We start from the raw sequence: 23543 nt of genomic DNA, 5'->3' as shown, positions 1-23543 counted from the left end.
TTAATATATTGTCAAGAAACCGGTTGGGTAATAAAGCTAAGTTATATAGTTGAAAAAGTATATTTTTTTAATAAAAAATCATGTGAGTTCTATAATTTTAAAAACTTTCATTTAAAATACAGTTTCATACCTACTTAACTCTAAATGGGTTAACTTCAAATTATTTGAATCATATCCTTAAGGACTTATAATAAATTAGGTAAAAAAAATAACAAACATCCAAAAAATATAACTTTTTACCGTTAGTATTGATTATTTTAAATATTTTACGACCATGGCTAAAACTGATTAATTTTTATGTAATTAATAAATGTAATATCATTAATGAAATGTGTAATTAATTTTAAAGGTATATAGACGATTTTATAGTCGTTGTTTGAGCCCTTAGGCGCCTACTGGTACTTAAGGTATAAGGCTCCCCGAAAGATATCTACAGGGGATTTACCAAAATCACCACGCTTGGCAGGCAGATTGCCGATCGCAGTGTAATATCATATGATATGACATGTACAGCAACATACGGCAGTAAACGGCAGCAGCGTCCTCTGCATACCATGGTACGCTGCTGTTCATTCTATAGAAACATGTTTATGGGCAGTGATACTTTTATACAAAGTATGCACATAGTGTTAATTATATGAATACCCGCGACCCCCCCGCGACCTACGATCGCAAGTCTCAGTCTTCTATCGCCCGACTCCCACTGCTCTGGACGATTTTGTGTAAAGAATACATGGAGTTAAATATTTCAATTATATATTTTTTAACATATTTTGTAATACCTTGTTTCATCTTTTGTTCCAATGTAAACAGGTCCAGGGAAAGCTGTAGTTACTTAGTTAGGTAATTATATACAAGGTACATAAATTTATAATTATTTCCGGGTAAGATCACTCGTTGTGATTTTTATTTTTAAGACTTAAAGAATTTATTATTAAAATATTAATAAATAAAAAATGTTTTTTAACACTCAAGGAAATCCTTCGTTGCCAAAAAAGACAATGGAGGACCTCGTCTAACCTTTTGTCTGAAAGAATAACAATATAACGGAAAAAAATATTTTTACAGCATTAAACTAAAAATAACATTTATCACCTGCTATTGTTATAAAACAATAAACACTTTTTAATGTTATACGTATTGAAATTATTGTTTATTTAGTACATAATATTAATTTTTCTAAGCCATATATGCAAGTTGAAGCAATCCGACCTGTTGTCAACTTGTCTGCATTCCACTAAAACAAAAATAAAAAACATGGTAAAGGAAAATTTCCATAGCAGCAGGCGCCAACTCGTTCATCGCTCTTCTATTTCAGTTATCCTGCGGAACTTTGATTCAGTGGATCTTTTAGATTCTGGTTATGCACTTATTACAAGTTTACAATACAAAAAGGTGGTTGCCAAGTTAATTAATTTATTATATTGCATATAAAATAAGTTTCGATTATGCAATATGAATAATTGTTTTGGTATAAATAATTACATTGTGAAGATAATCTTATTTTTATAAAGAATTGATTACATTAGTATATATCATATATTGGTTAAATTTATCAAGTAAAAAATCAACATCAATGGTAACATTTATTTTAATAATCACATTTTTTAGGATGTATAAAGCCGTCAATTTTAGTAAAAATTCGTAGCGAGTTATATTTATACTCGATACGAATTATTATACATTAGAAAATATAGAAAGAAAAATTAGTATTGAATTCTAATACATTGACAATAAAAAAATGTATGTATCCTTAATAGGTTCGAGAGAATTATTTATATCACATAAAACTTAAACGAAATTCTGCTACGTTTCGTGAATTCAATTCACGTTTAGCTGCATATTTACACTGGTTACTACTTCTTCTTCTTCTTGAAGTGCCTCTCCAACTAGTGGAGGTTGGCTATCAGCTTCCTGCTCTCTTCCTTATTTTTAGTTCTGCGTAATAGCTCAGCAGCGCTGGCGATTCCGGTCCACTCTCTAATGTTACGAAGCCACGACTTCTTTCTCCTACCAACCTTCCTTTTACCAGCGACCTTTCCCATCATGGTAAGTTGAAGGAGATTGTATCGTTGGTGTCAAAGAACGTGTCCCAAGTAAGCGACTTTCCTTCGTTTTACTGTGAGCATTAGTGCGCGTGGTTACTACGTAACATTGTATATATAACAGTTCATTTTGTTTTATTTCTTCACAGAAGATCCATAACAAAACACAGAATTTTTCGCACAGCGCTAATTGATGGCTAAAGAACAACAAATGGTTTTATGCCTGTATTTAAATCCACTTTTTTCTTTATTAAAATTTTAAGCAACTAATTACCTTACAGAAACACTTCAAATGTTAACCAAAAACCGACCAAATTCTTGGCATGACAGAATGTTTAAAATAAAAGTATGCGTCTTTGTAACCAATGTAATTAATCTTTGTAGCCTCTAAGAAAGTGTCATAATTTTATCTTGGGTTTTGACGAACGAAGATAAATAAAATTTACAGTAAATAAATTTAGAACAGCTGCGTAATAACATAAAGTCAGTGGGGGGATGAGGAAGATCAAAGCTAAGGATAACAATTAAAAATACATTTCCTAGCTCGTATTTCAATTTCGTTTTAAAACCAACAGTTTTAAACCCTTCTTAAAATCCTCATATAATTTGCATGTTTATTGAGAAATATTTTGTGCTATGCTCTTAACTGCTATAAGGTTTAAGATTTTTGACTAATTTACTATAATTGACATACTTTTAAATAATCATCATAATGTCAGCAGTCAGACGCCCAATGCAAAGCAAAGCCCAAATTTTCTGAACCTTATGGTTCTTGAGCAGACAAACTACGCAACTAGTTTTGTAGGATTTGATTTTACTTTTTGAAAACGTAAATTATGTTTAGTATTAGATATAGTAGATTTTATAGATATATTAACTTTATTTAAATATTTATATAAATTTGTAACATTTATGACAAATGTAAAAAATAAAGTTTCAAAATATATATTTTCTGCTGGTTTATATTTATGGAAAATAGTTAAATAAAAAGTTGCTTTGAAAATATGACATTGTCAAAAATTCGAGTGAGTAAAATAGTGTTAATGGTTATTTTTATGTCTACACAAAGGAAATTAATTACAAACAAACATGCAATATGGACAAATACAATAAGTCTTCGTAAAAATTATAACATATAAAAGGATTTTAAAGTACGACAATGATCAGTTTTAGGAAATTATATTAAAAAAATAAGGAAATTATATAAAAATGGAAGTAAATTATTGAATATTCGTCACAATAACAATTGCTATTTCAAATTAACCATGTTTTTGTATAATCAAATAAATAAATATATAATAAAAACGCCATATTAAATGAAATTATAAAGTTTAAAATAACTTAATTCAGTATACATGATTTATAAAAAAAAGTTATCATTTGGAAAATAAATCATGGAATGTTAAGGAATAATACCAGGAAATAATTATTATTTTATATTAGCTATTCCGGGGTCTATTTTCTACTCATTCCACAAGAACATATTTTTTATAGTAGTTTTAGTAAATGATTTTTATTACAATGTTTTGTATTTATTTACATACTTCGAGCCCCAATGTCAAGCTCATAATCGCTTATCGTGCCATGAAAGGACTACACTGGGTGTTTCTCTACAATATCGAATCAAGCATGAGGAGGTCCTCATACCTGATTCGATATTTAGACCAGCGAAAAAAACCGATGTTTCCCAGCGGATTCTGCAAATAAAGTGGCAATGGGAAAACCACGTAGCACACAGAACAGACTGGATGCTGGAGCCTTGACGTTCAAAGTGAAGACCACAGACCGGTAAACGCAGCGTAGGGTGATGGAAGACGCTGGATACACGCCGCTTTCAACCGAAGATTTACGTCCAGTAGTGTAAGTCCTATAGCCGAAATGTTTTAATGTTTTTTCGTTTATTTGTCCTAAATGTAATAATATAAGTGACAAAGTTCTTTTGAGTAAAAAATATGTTTTAGAATTCTAACATTTTTTTCTCCCTTGATCTCATTTAATTTGTATTCATATCAAAAATAAAACCATGTGAATGTCCTGAAGCTTTATGAATAAATACTCGATAATGTAAATGATTCCTGTCAAGTGTTCAAGTTCAATAACACTAAAATCTGGCCCGCAGCCAGTCGTTACCAGAGTCTCTATGAATTTAATATAATAATATTTTCCGGTAATCAATTCTTTACAAGAATTATCCTCGCTATTTGACAGTAAATTATATACTCATAGTCAATGACAAATTTTCAACCTATCCTGTTGGAAATCTATGAAAGAAGCCTATATTCAGCGGTAGACGTTTAGTGGCTGAACTAGTAGCGATGAAGTAGGTAGCATTTAACCTAATCGTTTAAATGTGGTTAATGTCTTATAATTGGTAATTACAATGATCGACAATATCGTCATATGTGCTTTTCGGGATACATCACTTCGTAAACATGGATCCGTCACTTTGTTCATTAGGTTAGACCCCAATTTTTTTTTTCTATTTTCTTAATCTAAAATTATCTATAGCGGAGGAAAGAACCACAGCACAGAATTTTCCTATAAACACCAAATCCGTTGAAGAAATTTAGTTTCATACTCAAAACACGTATCGGAATAGTTTATCGATCGTTTATCGTTTAAGCATTTATAATAATTATTTACAAATAACTTGCTACGCCGCTTTCAAGTATTTATTCACCACATATATTATTTTTGTAAAAATGATCCTCGTTCGTTGTGCATGAAGGTTTGATAGATTTCCTACATATGCAGCAAATAATTACACAGGCGGCACAATTGATAACAATCCGTCAACTTCAGGTGTCGTTGCTACAAATTGATTTGTAATTGATATTTAGTAATACAAAACATAAAGTTAATCTTGTAACAAAGGCGTTAATGTTCATTCATCACGGTTGAATACAACGTTTTTGTATCTGTATTATCCGGTGGCTTTGTTCTTAACTCTATCAAAAATATAAACAACCTCAAGTTACGTAAGTACATTTAATATAAACAGACATGAATTTCATACAACAGAGGTATAGATCATCTCATATTCCTACATGGCTTACAATGCATACACTCCACTGCACTTTTATCACAAAGTAGTTACTCACAACTCTGGCGTAGATATTCCTTCGCTTCTCTTTTCATGTCAGCAACATGTACCTGTCAGTTGACAGCAAATAGCATTTAATACTTTAGAATTTATATTTTATTATTCCCTATGAAAGCAAATGATTTAGTAGTTTCCCTGTACAAAAATTGCATTGCATTACTTAAAATTTCTTCTTCTTCAATTAATTTCTTTGTATTTTATTCACATAATCTCAATCAAATACGAAATCATCAATCATCAAATACGAAATGCAATTATGATTTTCAGCTATTATTATAAGTTTACGTTTACATTTTAGACATAACGGCTCAAAATTTTTTTTTTACATCTGTTTTTGTAATAACATATAAAAGTTGATACGAAAACAATATATGATTAATTTTGTAAAATATGCATATTTTCCATAACAATTGTTTTAATTGAAGGCGTTGTCTGCATTAACTTTTAATATATGTCTTAATTTAATTGTCTATAACTTCTATATATATCGAAATTTTTATATATACTTAATATTCAAAAAGAACTTGAAAATTCCTTTTACCTCCAATAAGTAGTGAGTAAAAGAATTTTCAAGTCCTTATTCGCTATCTATTGATAGATCTTACTTCTTTCCTTTAATGGAAAAGTTACTTTAACTTAAATATACTTTTCTTCTTACTGCGTAATAGTTGACTTTTGAGAAAGAAAGAAAATAATTTGATGACTCTAATAAAACTTTTCATAATCGTATGAACCTCTTTCATCCTGGTAGGTATGGAATTTTTAGAAAAAGATATTTTTCTAATAATAATTCTTTTACAGAACTCAAAACTCTGAAACCTGTGTATCCTACTTGTGTTTTATCAAAATTATTAATACTTACCTTTTAATTTCTTTGTCTAAAACTTTATATATTAGCTTTTAATCCTGTCTAATATTATGTTTTTTGTAAAAATTTGCATTCTATCATTAATTCTACGCAATCACTTGTATTTTTTCTATTTCCATTTGTTAAGAGTGATTATATTTCCATCGACTGTTTTTGACACGTTATCAATTGCAAAAACTATACAGCGGACAGGGTTATGACATTTACTACGTTTTGTTTATTATAATGACTGAAAAACGAGAATTATTAAACCCTTTTAAAAACGTTTCTATATCTTTTGCACGAATTCAAAATAAACCTTTTTATAAGCAGCTTGGAAAAGTAATAAAATTAAAACTTAAATAAAAATTCTTATAAGCAATTTTTTTTCACTTTCTTTAGAAGAAAAATAATATATAAAACATTATTTTATATGTTAAATTGGGATGTAATTATATTATATTATATATATGTATATATATATATATATATATATATATATATAAATAAATGTTTATACATATACAAGCATCTTTTTGGATTAAATACATAAACTAAAGGCAATGTAAGAGATTTCAAGTTTTTAATATTGTTGAAAAGTTTTGCTTTGAGCATTAATATACGGGTATAATCTCTTTTCGTCTGGAAAGTAGCTTCCATGGACTCAATTACACTTGGCCAAAGCGTTTTAGGCAAGCGTATATTAAAAAAAATAACTTTGTTTACTATTTGTTATTTTAGGCTCTAAAAAGTTATTTTTTCGTTTTATTCAGGGTTAACGATAATGATCAAATTTCGATCTAAATTTATCATGACAGTTCTTGCATTAAAAATATAAACACAATAATAATTAGAAATACAAAATGCATATAATTATTTAACTTCCTTCCGCATATTCATCAATTTCCAATTTATATTCTTTTCTTCACATGTCAGTATAAACAGTTCTTTCGATTGCCAAAGTACATACCAAGATGTTGTTCATGTATCATGCATTACAATTACAACCACGAAAAAACAGAAAAATCTATAGTAAAAAATTAAGTAAATATAATATAATTCTTTTATGTTATCTCTCGGTATCTTAGACGTTACTTTATTCTATTAACAAATATTATTGATGATTTTTTTCTTGCAAGAAGCCGTTTATGTAGATGGCAAATAAGTGATACTTTTTCAGCTAGCTACACACCTATAGCAAATCTACTACTAACTACCCGCGGGCCCTGATCAACAGCCCACTTTAAGCGAAGCCGACTTACTCCCTTTTAACAACCGATATGATTCGCGTTCAAGAATGTCGCCGCAACGGACTACGAGCCTCGAGGAACGCTGCCGCTACAGGACGCTGTGTTGACAAACGTCGCCACAACAAAGAGCGTGCCATTCGATATGCCACTTGACTTTCAAAATCGTCGGAATTCTTTATGACATTATTTCAGCGAGTGTATAAAAAGTCAGATAATTTTCTCAATACAAATGTTCTGTCTGCAACAGCTATTCGATGACTTCGCATAACAATGTTTCATTTCGATTAGGATAGAGAACCTTTTCGTAAACTTTCTTCCGGCTAGGGATTACCTGTAGCTAACGAATCCTCTTTGTTACATAGTTTAGTTGTTTTGTTTTAAAGTATTAATAATATTATGATTAAACGTCTCCTTCAGGCCTGATTAACCATATATGAAAACCAAAACTGTATCACGTAAGAATTTTAACAGTCTTTAATTTTTTTAGTTGGTTTGTGTATCTAAGCTCCCTAAGGAGCATTAAAGATACACTAACTAAAACGAGGTTTAGACTAAAGACCCTGTCTACCCTGCTCATTCAAGCTCAAGGAATCTGTAGGGCAAAAGAGATTTTGCGTCAATAACAAAATGAATAAAAACTATCCGGAGTGAAAGAGATCACCTTAGTAGGCGACATGAAACAGCTACCCTTCATCGACCGCTACAACTGATTCCACCGAGGTACGACCGCCTAGGTTATTTCTTCCAGCGGTGCACCCACAGGGTATTTTTCACCCGATAGACGTAGCGTATGCCCTAAAGGTGTACGAGGGCATTTATTCGTCCAAGGACGTGGTGTACTTACTGAGTAGGCGTCCTCACTCTGGGGAGAATATTCCGAAACAGAGAAACACTCTGTACCTAACTGACACCCAAGCCGATAACAAGTTCTCAAGTTTCTCAAGCTGCCAAGTCTACAGTACATTAGGGGTAGGTTCAAGGACACTCACCACTCACGAGACTCAGAGTTTAAAAAGCGAGGCGATCATCGGTGTTCGACGATCAACAGACAACCTCGGCCTGTATAGCAGTGTCCATCATGCGGTGGTAGCAATATTACATAACACGAACTCGTGCGTGTATTACACGGATGATAACCAAGATGTTATCGCAAGATTGAGGCAAGTACCGCACATTTAGTGGCATACAACCTGAGAATAGCAATATGGTGTAGAGGTGAGGAAGTGAGACGCAGAAACATAGGCGCAAACGCTAATTTATGTGAAATAAAGATCGTAATAAAAAAAAGAATTAACTAAGGAAAACACCCGTTTTTGATTTTTTTATAAAGTAACTGGAATAATATTAAAAGGGTCTAGAATAAGCTGATGTCTTTCTTCGTTTAGCTGGAAATGAAAGCGTCTGTACAAGTACATATTACTTGGCTAGTTATAACTAAATTTTAAAGGCTGGCATCTGTGTAGTGGCAAGTATTGAATTCGATTTAAGAAATAAATGAAGCTAGTGTAGTGTAGTAACATGAAGTTCAGTATAACGCACATGCCTTTGATCACAGTTATGTTTTCATTGTTATTAATTGGCACCATTAAAGGATATCACATGTCAACATCATGACAAAGTACAATCGAATCTCTTTGCCCGTAAAACAATGAAAAATATTAAGAATCGCCCTTATTGTCAACTTCATTACATTGACCGTGCCGCCGTGATTCCTTTTGGACAACGGACATGGCTCTGACAAGCGAATATTTGTGCTTACGGGCGCTTGTTTAGCTACACCTTTAGGCCTTACCACTTCTTGGTACAATCGCTTTCGGTTCTTACATAAAAAGGAATTTTTCTTATGCGTTATGTGTTGTCTTTATAACCAATATAAAAATTGACAGTATGGTCTTACCTGATAAAGAATTATAATTACATGTTTTAAGTTTAACCTTTATATCTAAGTCATTAATCTTGATGTGAACACAAATTTTTATTTGAGATTACATTGATTTTGATATTGAGAATATTCGAAAACGTACTAAGAGATATTTTAGATTCATTATTATTAATAATAAAAGAATTCTTCGCGTTCGAACGCGACGCGTTCTTTGTTAAACCTTTATGTGTTAGCCAGTCAAAAAGATTACATAAATAAACCACAAGAGCAAAACACTTGTATTTTATCAACTTCTACATTTCATTTAGAATATGCTCACCTTCAGACAATTTTTTTCAACCAATCTAATTAATAATTAAATAAGTTAAGCAAAAATTAACTATAACAATTATTAATATTGGTTGAATTAAACAACCAAATTAAAAATTGTAATTATAATCCTTAAAATAATTTTATGAAAACACTGGAATTGCAAGGCATTCGTGGAAACAACATTAATCTCTAAAATTTCATGCTTTTCACTTTTTATTTTATGTTGCGTTGCTATATCAGTGTCAGTCTAATAATAAATGGAACTCGTAAACAGCTGTACGGAAATGAAAGTAAAACAAACGGAAATACAGGAGAACGCAAATATCGCCCAAATGTGTAAACGCTAAAGTTGTTTTAAAGCGATGCATTTAACAGCCGATTCTCATTATCTGTTGCAACAAACTTTGTCACAATTTCTTTCAACTATGCCATTACTACAACGTCGGCTAGCCGAAGGTGAGTGAAGTATAAGCCTTGCTATACTAGGATCATAAAGGCATCTTCCATTTCCACATTGAACAGTTTCGGCGAGATAATGTGCCTCCCATCGCCCTTTCTCACACCCTTTTATCAATAGGATGTCCTTCGTGTTTTGTTTCTGCACACAGTAGCTTATTACAGAAAAACTTCAACTCGGCGATATACTGATGATCAATTCGGCATCGCCGGAAGGTCTCGGGCTCCACAAACGTCTAGATCTATGTATAGACATAGAGGCAAGTTATACTTTCGGTCTTCTGTATAACTTGCCCAAGCATGCTGAAAGAAAAATTCATCCACTTAAATATCCACTTAATTCCATCCACTTTCAGAAGCTCCGATTTTATTTCATCATCACCCGGTGCGTTGTTTTAAACTGTTTCAGAGTTATCCTAATCTTGTGCAGACTAACGGAATATCCCCAGTGCAGTATCCGAATAGCTAGGCTCTTGGGTCTTTGACGACTGATGTCTACAACTAACATGATTTGTCGACATAGTGACAAATTTATATTTTTTGATTGTTATAAGTTTATTGGAAAATTTATATTGTCTAGCAAAATAGTGTTTCCATCAAAATGTCATATAATTGAGGTTGCCAAACTTTTAGCATATACTTAATATATGCACCGATCCATTTACCAGTAATATAATGCAAAAAACAGATAAGAGTAAACTTTATTTTTTTTTGGGGTCTTTATTGTTTTTAAACGGTTTTATTTAGTTCGACCCGTACGGAATTTATTTGTTTGGGTCAAAATTATAAATTGAAATTTAAGCACCTTCCCGTTGTCAGATTGATCTGAAATTTGATACACACATTTAATTTAGATGACAATACAATATAATAAAATCAATAACACTATAAATCTAAGATGACCGCCGATACAAAATTGCGGATTCCATATTTTTCCTTAACCCTCACAATATGGGCATCAAGTAACCGTTTAACTTAAAATTTTTTTAATGTGTTTATTTAATATATATTAATAACTTACCATTCTTAGCCTTTGCAAATAGCACTGTTCGCAGGCGTCACATCTCTTTTATTTAATGTAGATAAGAAAGCGGATAATTTTGGCGACGTGAACAAAGCTCCTTCGCAAATTTTGAATGGGTTTACGATTAACAACTTAGTTTTAAATTCACTGATTAAAACACCCCTAATAACATAAGAATAATTGTGATGTTTTAAACTACGTGCGCTCACGGTTTTCATGAGTGTCACAGTCGATTAGAATCAATGGTGGCCTTACATTGCTTATGCCGTTAGGAAGATAAAACGCTACTCTGATCTTGATACCGCTAAGATATTATATTTTAGTTATTTCCGCAGCATTATGTCCTATGAATTGATACCTTAGGGTAGAGGTGCGGATATTAAAAATATAATTGTTTTGCGAAAGAGAACCACCGAACTATGAATAATATTTACAGCTTGGAGCCGCAAATCTCCTTAAATAAGCGATTTAAAAAGGTCAATATTCTTACAGTGGTCTTGGTCATATTTATGATAATAGTTTCGTACTTTACAATAATTATAATAAATTAAAAAAAATAGAGGACGTCCATAGTGTCCAACAAGGCACGTTGTAAAACTGGCTCTACCAAAGTTCGACTGCAGTCTCTAATTCATTTGTAATAAACAAAATCAGATCTTTTAATAAAATTCCGCAAAAGATTATTGGACTACCTATAAAATTTAAAAAGCATATTAAATGTAAATTGACGGAAAGGGCTTATTCAAAAAACTAATTTTTAAATGACAAGAATAGGTAGAATAGGTTTCCGGGCTTCAGGTTTACTATATCTTCGCTCGCTCTACGGATTTCGAATAACCCTAAAATGACATCTTTTTCATTTTTATTATTTACCATACTCGGTTTCACTTCCAACAATCTTCTTGTCTGTTCTCGATGTGCATATTGTTGCCAGAGCCAGTCGTCGCCGTTACGATGGCTACACTCCCTGCCAGGAAGCGGAAAGGCCAGACTGAGAGCCTGCTCGTCATGTCACTCACAAGGGGGAGGGCAAAAAAACATTCTTCAATTTTTTTACCCGCATTCGCTAGTATGGCCATGCGTAAACAAGATAACTATCTTTTGTATATAAAAAATGAATCGCCTAACGGGTTTCTAAATGTTAAACTCTCAAACGGCTGCACCAATTTGGCAAAATTTTTCAATTCTCATTAAGGCAAATGAAAAAACTTAAAAAAATTGTCAAAAAAATAGTGAAGGTAGTACTTTTCCCATATAAATTTGTAGATTTGTATATGTCCAACCAACTTTTAACGTCAATCAAAACCATATAAAACGTGTAAGGATTTAATCAGTCTGGAAAAGAATACTTATCTTTATAATTAAAATGTAATAACAAAAAATGATTAACTAGCTGCAATAAACCAATAAGTTATGCCAATATGAAGTCTATTAAGAAAATTTAATACAAAAATAGACAGCGTTAATAAGATAATATAAAAATAACATGAAACTGTTGTTAATTCACTTATCATTTGTTTGATATCTTCATTGTCAAATATAACAAAGAATAAAACTCAATTGTGGTAATAATTAAATAGTCTTTATTAAAGTTGCCATTTTTAAAACAAGTTAAATTGTACAACATAACTAGCAAACATTTATTATATAACAAAACAAACATTTTGTTAATTCTTAAATCGTAATAGTTATTTTTAATTTATAGACTTACATCTACAACTTTGAATAAAAAATATGTTTGCAATATTTAACTCTACACATAATTCAATGTTTCATAACTTTTAGGAGACCTTTTAAAAGTGCCCTCACTTCAAAATAGAAAATTGATGCAAACAATAATACCTAGTACACATTTACAAAAATTAACTTTAAAAAACATTTTATCGTCGTGTTTATTTATTGAACCGGGAAACTAACCAATTATTATTTAACTTTACATGTGAATTATTTACACTGTTTACCAGACTTATTTAATGAAGACAAAGTTTTTTGTACTCTATAGACGTATAATACAATTAAAAAGTTACTGGGAAGTTTCTTCGATAATTTTACTTGCTTCTGGATAGGTATGACATAATTAAATAAAAAAAAAATTCTTTGTTAGATCGATGAATTACTATAGGTTTAAACACCAAAAAGATTTGGCCAATTTTTAATCTGCGTGACACAAGAGATAACAGAAACTTAACATCTCGTGTACTCATTAGGTATTTTATTAAAACTTAGCGGAACTGATAAAAAGTGGATAACGTACGACTAAACCATGCAAAAAAAGTTATAATGAAATGACAAAACGACGAAAGACGCAAGATGTTCCTTAATAAAAACTACTAATATTACAGTATGTAAAAATACCTACACAATGACAAGATCATTAATTATCGGTTATTTAAGAAATGGCACATATAGAATAAAAAAATCTTTGTCTCTGATCAATGAATACATTTTGTAACCATAACTCTGTATTTTAAACGTTATAAGGGTGCGTGTCACCGATTGCCACGACAACGTCGCGCGTAATCCGGCGCCACTTGAAGCAACCACTGCGGTTGTATTGCCGATACGGTTACCAAGTAGGACCGTCGTGTGTGCAACAGTTCCGTGTACAAGAGGGCAGGGTGCGGCGGACGCACTGCAAACAGCACGCTCGCCGGGTGAATGGAGGCAGCTGCGCCCGATGCAGTCACGTACTTCCCCCCTCCAACGAACGCGGTCCCACCACCACTACGTGCCCATGCGCAGTTCGTAAATAAACCACTAAGTAAACACTTCAGCAACTGAAATACAGATAATTACATAAATGTATTGAATACTGTAAAGTTTAATAGTAAATCATTTATGTTAGCTGATAGAGGCCGATTACAAAACAAGCGTTCTTACTTCTTTCTTCTTGTCATTACAATGAGCGGTCTTGCATTGCCGACGCGCAAATACTACACTACAAGACAATAAAAATTTTACGCAAATAATAATCTTAATCAACACTCGAAATTAACTTTTTTCATTTTTGTTAGAATTCACAGGGTTGTCAGTTTTTTATTGGCTGTCAAACTAAATGACGCAGGTTGATCTTAATAGATAGGTAGTTGACGGCATCGTATCCACATCATTGTAAACTTTCTTTAGGTCTCTCCTTAAGCATCTAATATTTTTCATATTCTTTTTTACTATTGGCCGATTTAACTATAGCTAAACATTGCGCTATTTAGTATCCTCATTACACAATTTAGGAGTTATTTAAGAAAATATTTTGCAGTTAAATATGGGTATTTAATTATTATTCAAGTTCTGGTTTCATTACCAAAAATTTTAAACCGATAACAGGTTTGAATAATACCCGGGAAATCTTTAGGAGATGTAAGCAGACATACCAGAAAAGACAGTTTAAAAACAGTATTTCAAATATTCCACGTCAATATTGATTTCATTGGATTGGCTTGAGTAAAACCAGCCTCTATGCAAAATGCGCGCTGTGCCGCTTGGTTGCGGAAACCAGTCAGCAGAGACAAGACAAGACGCGTCATAGTGAAAAATATTAATGTCAATATTTAAATAGAAATTAAGAATAACTATATATTACTATACAAAATGCCAGAAAAGAACTGTATGTGCATTACTAAGTAAAACACTAGCAAAATTAATATAATAATATTTTGTACCGGAACAAAATATCCTAACTTCATCACATTGATTTCCTCATAGCAACTTTACCTGATCTAATGCAGTTCCACAACTCGTCACTGTCATGTTCAGTCTTTGACAAACAGATAGCAGTTGATGTCTGATTTCATGAGCATATGACAAATTTTTATGATTTAAGTAGTTCTCTTTACACCATTGCTGTAATAAAAGGTTTCTTTTAAAGAAAATGAAGAATTAAAATTATTGCAGAAATTATATTGAAAAAGAGCCTCGAGTGTTAAAACCTTGTAAGGATAACTTTTCTATTTTTATTACCATTTAATAAAATTTTAAATTTTATTGTATTCATTTTATTAAGTTAATAGATATTGATCAAAACTAATCAAAATTGATCAAAACTAATATGTAAAGAAATTTATTTTAAATTTTTAATGAGTTACTAGTAAATATTAAAAATAGAAAAAAATCAAAACAGGCAATAGTTTCTCCAATCAAAATTTAAGTGCCAATTACATACTTAATGCAATCACCCCTTGAAAGAAAAATCTTTTAGTCATGAACTGACTTGGTTTGTTTACAATTACAGGATAACAAGTGATAATTCTTTACATATAAACATTAAAATAGTTAATAATACAATTCATTTTTCTTTTTAAAATATCCTTAATGATGTGTCCACAGTAGATACGTTTAATAAATTACTCAAAAGTCCACATAATTGCCGCATAACAAATTCGAAAGTAATGGAATACAAAAATCTAGCAATATGGAAGGTAGTGTAAGCTTTATTTTCCTAAAGTTTAATTTAAACCTTAATAACCTTTCATACCTTTTTAAGTGGTGCCTTACAATAAGCTTTGTAGACATTAAGAAGTGTAATATGATCTCCTAAAGGTGATACAAACTTTTGTTTAACCTTTAATGCTTCTTCTCTTTTCTGAATAGGCACATAGAATACATTTTCGCTCGATAAAATGGCTACCAAACTTAATGCCTGAAAAGAAAGGAGAAGAAAATCCATGTTTACTTCCAAAGAACACTCAATTACGCTGCCAAATACATACCCAAAAATATGGTGAATAAATTTTTATACCAGAAACTACCGTACCTACATTCATTCTAACGAGTACGTTCAATAGTCTGATTCATTGAGACATTCTGTAACAAATTTGAACAACTTGCTACTTGTCTATCAGCTTTCACAGCTAGAAGAACAAGGTCATATTCGCTGTATTTGTCGCGTGGATGTGAATGAATTTTGAAGAACACGTAAACATAAAATTTTGTGTTAAGTTGCACAAAAACTGGCAAAGATTAGTGTACGCTGATAATGTGGTGATTTTGAAGATTGTTTGCAAGTGGTATGCGCGAATGAAAAGCAAGAATCAATCAGATGAGGGTGAGCAAAGGAGGGAACCGTGGTTTGACCTCAAAAACCGACGACGTGCCCACAAAAACGTACAAAGAGTAACAAAAATGGTTTGATCATACAGACAATTGACAATTTGAATGCTTGCCGAGGAACAAAACATCTTGTATGGATCCGTATAAAGCATTTTAATCGATTATTTGCAAGTGACGAGTCAGTGCGAAATTCGTTCCCAGACTTGAGTGATGAGCATCCTTTTGCTCATCACTCAAGTCTGTTCGTGTGTCCGTTTGGTTACGAATGAGTGATGCAGATCTGGACTTGTTGGGCAAAAGTATAACTGGAGATGAAAGTTGTGTATATAGTTATGACCACGAAACAAAAATGCAAAGATCTCAATGGAAGACGAGTGATTCTTCTCGCCTTAAGAAGGCACGCCAGTCAGACAAACGTTAAGCTTATACTTATTGTTTTCTTTGATAGTGAGGGCATAGTGCGATCAGAGTTCGTTCCGACGGAAACGACTGTGAACTCCGAATATTTAAAGGGCTTACTACAACGTGTGCGAGATGGTGGTTGAAGAAAGAAAGCCGGAAAATGGGCCAACGGTTTTCTCAACCATCACAACAATGCACCGTGACCACCACATATCGCTACTGTTTCTCGAGTTTTAAAAAAAATATATGACTGCCCATTTACACCCACTTTACACTCCGAATTAAGCACCATGCTATTTTTGGCTCTTCTAAAAAATAAAAACCACTGAAATGCTAGTCTGCGTTTTGATACAAATCCTGACATTTTAAGAGCTTTATAGATTTAAAGAGCAGCTGTAGAGCCTTCCGAAAGAAGCATTGCAGAAGTGCTTCACCATATTTTTTGACCATACCTCGTACATATTTTCTTTATGTTGAATGTCCGAAGATGAGCAAAGTTTACTCCAACAATTATGACTTAGCAGTGAAACAACCAACCTATGGTACATCCAGATCAAAAGTTTTTTTTTTATGACCCCCGCAATTGGGGGCCTCTCACCCTATCTTGTGGTGGGACAGGGTCTTTTTTGGGCAATTTATTTTTTTCACTTAGTTTTTTTTTTGTTTCCGTTCTCTGCTTCCATTCTTCACATGATCTTTCATTCCATTCTTTTATACCACATTTCTTCTTTCTTACCCTTTTGCTCTGTTCTTTCATTCTTCCCTTTTTCTTTTTACATTTTTTGATTTATATTTTTATTTTACATTTTATTTTACACATTAATACTTATTCTATAATTATTTCTATCACAGTTTTGTTTCTATTTACGTTTTTAATCTATTTATCTTTTTATACTCTGTTTGTTTTATTTCTTTCTATCACCCTTTTGGCGATCTCTTTACAAAGGGATATGAACGCCTGTTTGTGATCGCCGCCTCTCAGGGAGGCTATTGTCTCCTCCCTGATTTCAACACCAGACTGGCACTCGAAGCCGTGCCGGAGTCCCCCGAACGCGGGACACCGGGCCACAAGGTGGATCACGGTCTGGTACACGCCCGGTTCACAGAAGCACCAGATCAAAGGTTCCCAAGGTGATCCAGGGGGATTCTCAAGAGTCCACGGGAGACTGGACGTTGGTTTATGTTGGTGTGACAAAAAAATGAGGGCTCACAATTTGTTAGCGGAGTACATGAAAATGTACCTGCCTTCGTTCGATAATGACTAATATAACTATAATGACTAATATGACTAATATAAATAAATATAACTAAAATATTGGATTGACTATTTATCAATATAGGCAGATACAATTTTAAGAAGCTCAGGAACTATTACTTGTATTCTTTATTCAGAGTTGCCAGGGATCACCGGAACTAGCTAAATTTTGAAAATGGTCTATGAGAAAAAAGTCCAACAACTTCTGATCTAAGTGGACTTCAAACCAAAACATAGTAGCCACTTCCAAATTGAGTATGCACTATCAATGATTTTTTTTAATGTTAATTTAAAGTTTTCAAGCAATAACACATGACATTACAAGTATAAAAATGTAATTTTTGATCTTACCTCTTCAAGGCAATTGTATTCAGAAGCACATAAAAGAATTTTGGAATATTTTGGATCAATCGGAAACGCCGTCATTTTTTTACCTAGTACTGTCAATTTTGGGTCTGCTTCATTGTCAATTGCACCTTAAAACAAGTATGTTATTATTATATTAAACAAATTAACTCATTATTTAAATTTCAGACCAATGTTTTTAAAGATTATTAATGTTACCTAATTCCTTCAATAACAACAAAGACGCATGAATAGAGTCCTCAGGTGGTGGATCGATCAAAGGAAACGTAACAGGATCTAGACCAGTTGCAATTAGTAACAGTATTGTAGCCGCAAGTGGACATCTGCAAACATTTTATTGCTAAATTTATTTTCTTGTCAATAAATGTATGGTACACCCTAAAAAGTAAATAAAGGCGTTTTCAAAATACGTAATCCATATACATGTATAAATTAATTATTGTTTGAAATTAGTATTTTGTATTCTCAGAAGTCATTGACCTGTCACATTCCAATTAAAAAAGAATTCAATATATTTTATAGTAATCATTTTATACATGTTGATTGGAAATAGTTGTGGCTTTAGAGCTTTACTGACAAATGAACTATGGAATTAACCACTGAATGAATTTTTGCTTAGAACCAATAACCCTATATGAAATTATTAACAATTAAGAGACTTGCCATAATTCTTAACATGTAATTGTTTGTTAGTTCTTCAAATAAATAAAAAATTTCAATAAACAGATAGATGGGCACAGCCTATATAAATATGTATTTTTTAATCGATTTACTTCATTAAAAAGACACACCTCACAATTTCAGGCGTGTTATATGCGTGTCTAGCGGCGAAATCATGAGCTGTATAAAGACGGTAGGCTGCCCCGTGTGCGGTGCGTCCAGCGCGACCTGCCCGTTGCCACGCTGCCGCCTGCGAACACGCACGTACACGCAGTCGCTCTGCACCCGTTGATGTACACCATGTTCTAGAATATAAAATTTATCTTGATCATTTAGACGTTATAATGATATTAAAAATTTAAATATCACATTAAAATGGATAAAGGATGACTAATAAAAGCCACGTCAATTTTGTACAAAAAAAGGTGCATGGTACAGTATATTCATCATCATCATATTAGTCATAGGAAGTCCCCAAAGACTTCCAATGGGACCGGTTGGAAGCAGCCTGCATCCAGTATTTTCTGGCAATCATAACAGGATCATATATCCACCTGACAGGTGGACATCTTGCACTGCGCTTGCCGCTCCGTGGTCTTCACTACAGAACCTCAATGGTAACACAGATTGATTGTACACCTACATCTTTAGATATTGAAGAATGTTGAATCAGTAATGTATGTAGTATGTACCAAACAGTGCCCAGCAGTTGGATTTTACGATTGACCTTTTTCTCAAAACTGTTTCAATTATATAAAAAATTAATTATAGAAAATAGCTAAAAGGTAGATCCCTAGTACCAAACAGTTTCATTATGAATGGCACCTAGGCTAGCGAAATTGTTAGATATTGTATTATAAGATATTTCATTCCATATTCCAAGGTAACTAGTGCAACAATGTATTATGCAATTACTGTAAGCATTAAAAGTTCCTTTTGTTAAAGGATTTTAACTCAGATAAAAATTATTATTTGTTCCTTTCTTACCAGTAAAAGAAAATTACTCATCACAAACTGTGTAAAAACGAAATATATACAAAATCAAAATGCATTCAAAACAAATACCTCTCTTTCACAACCCCAGTATCAATGACCACTTTAATATGTGGTATTGTTACTGATGCCTCCGCAATATTAGTTGCCAACACAATCTTCCTCATTCCCGCTGGTGTTTTTTTCCACACTTGCAATTGTTTCATAGCAGGAAGCCCAGCATAAAGGGGACATACTTTTATTGGAGGCCCCTGTGATTCCTTAAAAAAAGTTTTAAAATTTATTAATTTTTATTCAAATACATCTTTGTCCATGCAAGTTTTCAAACATAAATATTTTATAAGTCCAACATAACTTATACAAGTTTTACTTCATACCACTGATTTTAACACACAAATTTTAATAACATATACTGTCATATTCAAATTCAAAATATTTTTGTTCCGGAAGGCATTTACACACACTTAAATTATCAATTATTTTAACATTATAAATAGTAAGCTACAACCGGCTTGAAATGCTGATCTGTCAAAAACTCAACAGTAGCTCCTTTTAAATGGAACATAACCATGTTAAATTTAAATATGTAGTGTACATACTTAACCCTTAACTTGGCAGATTTTTTTTTAAATATTACTTTAATATTCATACCACTTTACTTTTAAGACCCAAGGATGCCAACAGAAAAAAACTGAACAAGCGTTCGAAAATTAAGAAATTACCTAAACAATCACATACAATTGATTACTTTGCGTTCAAAATTGATGCCAGTTTTTTTTGTAATTCTGATGTATCTCTACAGATACATTATCAAGAAAAGGGTTAAAACAAGAGTTGGCACTAGAAGTTTTTAGAATACCAAAGATTAAACTAAGTAATAAGTTATGCATGACATTGTTATAGTTGTTTTAATTTTTGTATGTGATAAGATTAGTACAGAAAGGAACTATTTTTGAATGTCAAAAGTATTTAATTGTAAATGTATAGTGTACATTTACTGCACATAAACTTTCAATAATTATTGATAAACATAAACAAGAAAAACATAATTATTATCAATATTTTACTGCAATCATGCCCAGATTATGTCTTAAACAATTTATTCTAATAAATTTAAGTTTTTTTCATTTTCTAACATTAAATGGTCTTAGAATATTATGTTTTATACATTACATATATTCTCCAAATATTAAAATTCCTAATTTCATTTTTTCCAAGAGAAAGGAAAGTATGGAAATGTTTATTATGAAGTCAACTTCATATTTTCAGAATTTTTAATTTGGTTAAAATATCCATTTTTAAGTGAGGCTTTCAGTGTTTGGTGTTTACAAAATCACTATGATTATAGACAAGCGGCTTATCTGTTTTATTTTTATTTTCCCTTTTTGTTTGTGACAAATGCTGTTACACTGATAACACAATTGCTTGTTTCAATAAAATATTTCTTATTTCATCCATTATTTCAACATCTATAAATATGTATATTAAAAAAATAATACAGTGTTAAGTTAAGATCTCAAGTTAAAACGGGTGTACAATTTGTTTTAATTGCTTAAGGAGCAAGGACAACTTATTTACCTTAGCAACTTGATTGATATTATTCATGATAGTTTCAATCTCCTCTTGACCGGAAAGAAACACAAGGAAGTCATGACTGAAAATTTACAAACAAGAGATTAGATTGATAGATAGCATTACTGTTACTATATATTTGTGAGAAATGATGACACAACATATAAATTAATATAATTACTTTGCAGGTGTCGACACATGGAGTTGAAAAATGGTACAAACTGCTGCATATTGATAATCATCTTGTTTCATTTTAGTATGATATATTGTCACAGGATGTGTTCTGCCTTCTAGGTAAACAACTGGGCATTCATCAAAATACTTCCTGAATGAATCCACATCCATTGTTGCAGACATTATTATTACCTAAAAAATAACTAATTAGAAAAAATAAAATCCAAGGCTTAAATAGAAATTTTAATTTACCTTCAAAGGTAGAATTTTCTTTTCACTTCTTTCTTTTTGAGCTAGTTTAACAATTCCAAATAAGACATCGGTATTTACTGTACGCTCATGAGCTTCGTCTAGTATTATGAAAGAATACCTTTTCAGTAATGGGTCAGCAACTGCCTCTCTAAGCAACATACCATCAGTTAAATATTTTAATTTAGTCTTTGGACTTGTGACATCTTCAAATCTTACACAATATCTAAAATAAATTTTGAATTTATAAATAACATTGTTCTAGTAAACATCTGTTTCTAATTAATGTATGTGGTCATATTTATAATTAATATGAATGATGTGTACCCAACAATTGAGCCTATTTCTGTATTCATTTCAGCTGCAACTCTCATTGCTAAAGTAATAGCGGCAACTCTCCTTGGCTGTGTAATTGCAATTGCTTTGAATCCCTCTAAAGAATGCTCATGGATTAATTGAGGAAGTTGTGTTGTTTTCCCACTACCAGTCTCGCCAATAAGTATCATAGTATTGTTCCTTTTCACTTCTTCTATTAATCTACAATTTTGAAAGAAAACATTGGTGTAATACAATGAATAACCTTTATACAAATAATCATATGCAATACTTTCCTGTTACCGTGCATAAAAATATCCATATTAATCTTTTTTTTATTAAGGAACATAGTCACTGTTTGCTTTATTTTGATTTATGGTTAACTAGCAGCATGTTGACAGAAGGGTGCAGGCACTTAGTCCAAATCTTTACGTATAAATAAGCTTGTGGGTTTCCCAAGGAGTATATTCTTGAGTGTTTAGTTTATTTTCCCAAGTTAAGAAGTTGCCAAACCCTAAGATCTCAGGCAAACAATTTAGGAAATAGATTTACAGTGATAACTCATACCACATTTGGTTTTGATTGGGGGGTGCCAAACGGAGTTGACACTGGTGGTATGTCTGGATAAGGCACATCGCAAGCATATTGTCAAAAGCTCACACAAAAATATTACAAACTAATAAGAAATAAAACACTGGTAATTTACCTATTTCGAACTGCATATACAGGCAGTAATTTTCTCGTTTCTTGCAAGTTTTCAGCAAAAGTCTCATTGATGTTGTGTTGATCAGAATCATTAGAGGATGTGTGACTGCCATTAGTCTTTGAGGATTTTTCCGTGCATAACTTTATCTCTTTAACTTTTAGATTACTTAAATTTCTTGGTTGATTTTCTTTACCGACGGCCTCATATTTTGAATCCATTATTAAATAAATTGAAACTTATGTATTCTCACACTTTACCTTATGATACATTTAAACTCAATCTTTTTAACTTAATCTAGTGTTGCAGATCAGACAATTATATAGAAATATAAAAGAGATTTTAATCATAACGAATAATTTAATTTATAGGTTATAAATTTTAACCACCATTAAAATTTTGGCTATCGAGCAGTTAAAACAATGCAGCATTAATTTCAAATATCAATTTTTTTCAAAAAATTATCCTTAATGTTAAATTATATCTAATAGCTATTATTTTCACTTCTATAATTCATTTCATAGTCAACAATAACACTAAACAACTGAGCAAAGGTTTTGATGACATTTAATGCCAGAAGTTTTACGTCATAACATAACGTTTGTTAATGGTAACATCAATTTATCATAGTAAAGGAAATTTACTCTTAATTAAAAATAGTGCCTATTTTTAGTTTTTACTATTACCAAGTTAGGTTTTGTAATTGTTAGACGTCGTATACACTATTGCGAAAATAACTGAAATAAATCTATTGAACTTTGATCCTTTTTTATTCCGTATAAATTTTATAAATCAGCCGTGAAGTTACCAAAGTCCCATGTAATAAGTTAAGAGAACAGAGAATATCTTTGATTTCTCAATTTAACATGGAAACATTCACGGTCAACTG

General features: G+C 31.8%; 1 protein-coding gene across 1 annotated transcript; it reads right to left on the bottom strand.

The window, feature by feature from the left end:
* Nucleotides 1-12654: 12654 nt before the first annotated feature.
* LOC137922270 (ATP-dependent RNA helicase DHX33-like) lies at nt 12655-23184 on the bottom strand. The gene is made up of 12 exons (XM_068765238.1): nt 22658-23184; nt 21964-22173; nt 21640-21862; nt 21395-21579; nt 21220-21295; nt 19714-19901; nt 18780-18953; nt 18187-18311; nt 17974-18098; nt 15391-15555; nt 14631-14759; nt 12655-13696 (listed from the first exon to the last, which is right to left on the bottom strand). The coding sequence occupies exons 1-12, from the start codon at nt 22873-22875 to the stop codon at nt 13409-13411; spliced, it is 2106 nt and encodes a 701-aa protein (XP_068621339.1). The 5' UTR covers nt 22876-23184; the 3' UTR covers nt 12655-13408.
* Between the last annotated feature and the right edge of the window lie 359 nt (nt 23185-23543).

Source organism: Battus philenor, unplaced genomic scaffold (genome assembly GCF_028537555.1).
Source record: "Battus philenor isolate CCGP_79_NKW_IND1 unplaced genomic scaffold, ilBatPhil1.0.hap1 SCAF_2, whole genome shotgun sequence".
NCBI lineage: Eukaryota > Metazoa > Arthropoda > Insecta > Lepidoptera > Papilionidae > Battus > Battus philenor.
The sequence above is the reverse complement of the archived record's forward strand: the minus strand, read 5'-3'. Positions and strand labels throughout refer to the sequence as shown.

Bases quoted from the DNA above. Each gene is read 5' to 3' on its own strand.
- LOC137922270 (XM_068765238.1), bottom strand. From the start codon at position 22,875: ATGGATTCAAAATATGAGGCCGTCGGTAAAGAAAATCAACCAAGAAAT. The intron at 21,580-21,639 runs GTAAATTAAAAT...GTTATTTTTTAG, and splicing joins AGAAAATTCTACCTTTGAAG to GTAATAATAATGTCTGCAAC. The intron at 18,954-19,713 runs GTATTTGTTTTG...TTTATATTCTAG, and splicing joins ACTGGGGTTGTGAAAGAGAG to AACATGGTGTACATCAACGG.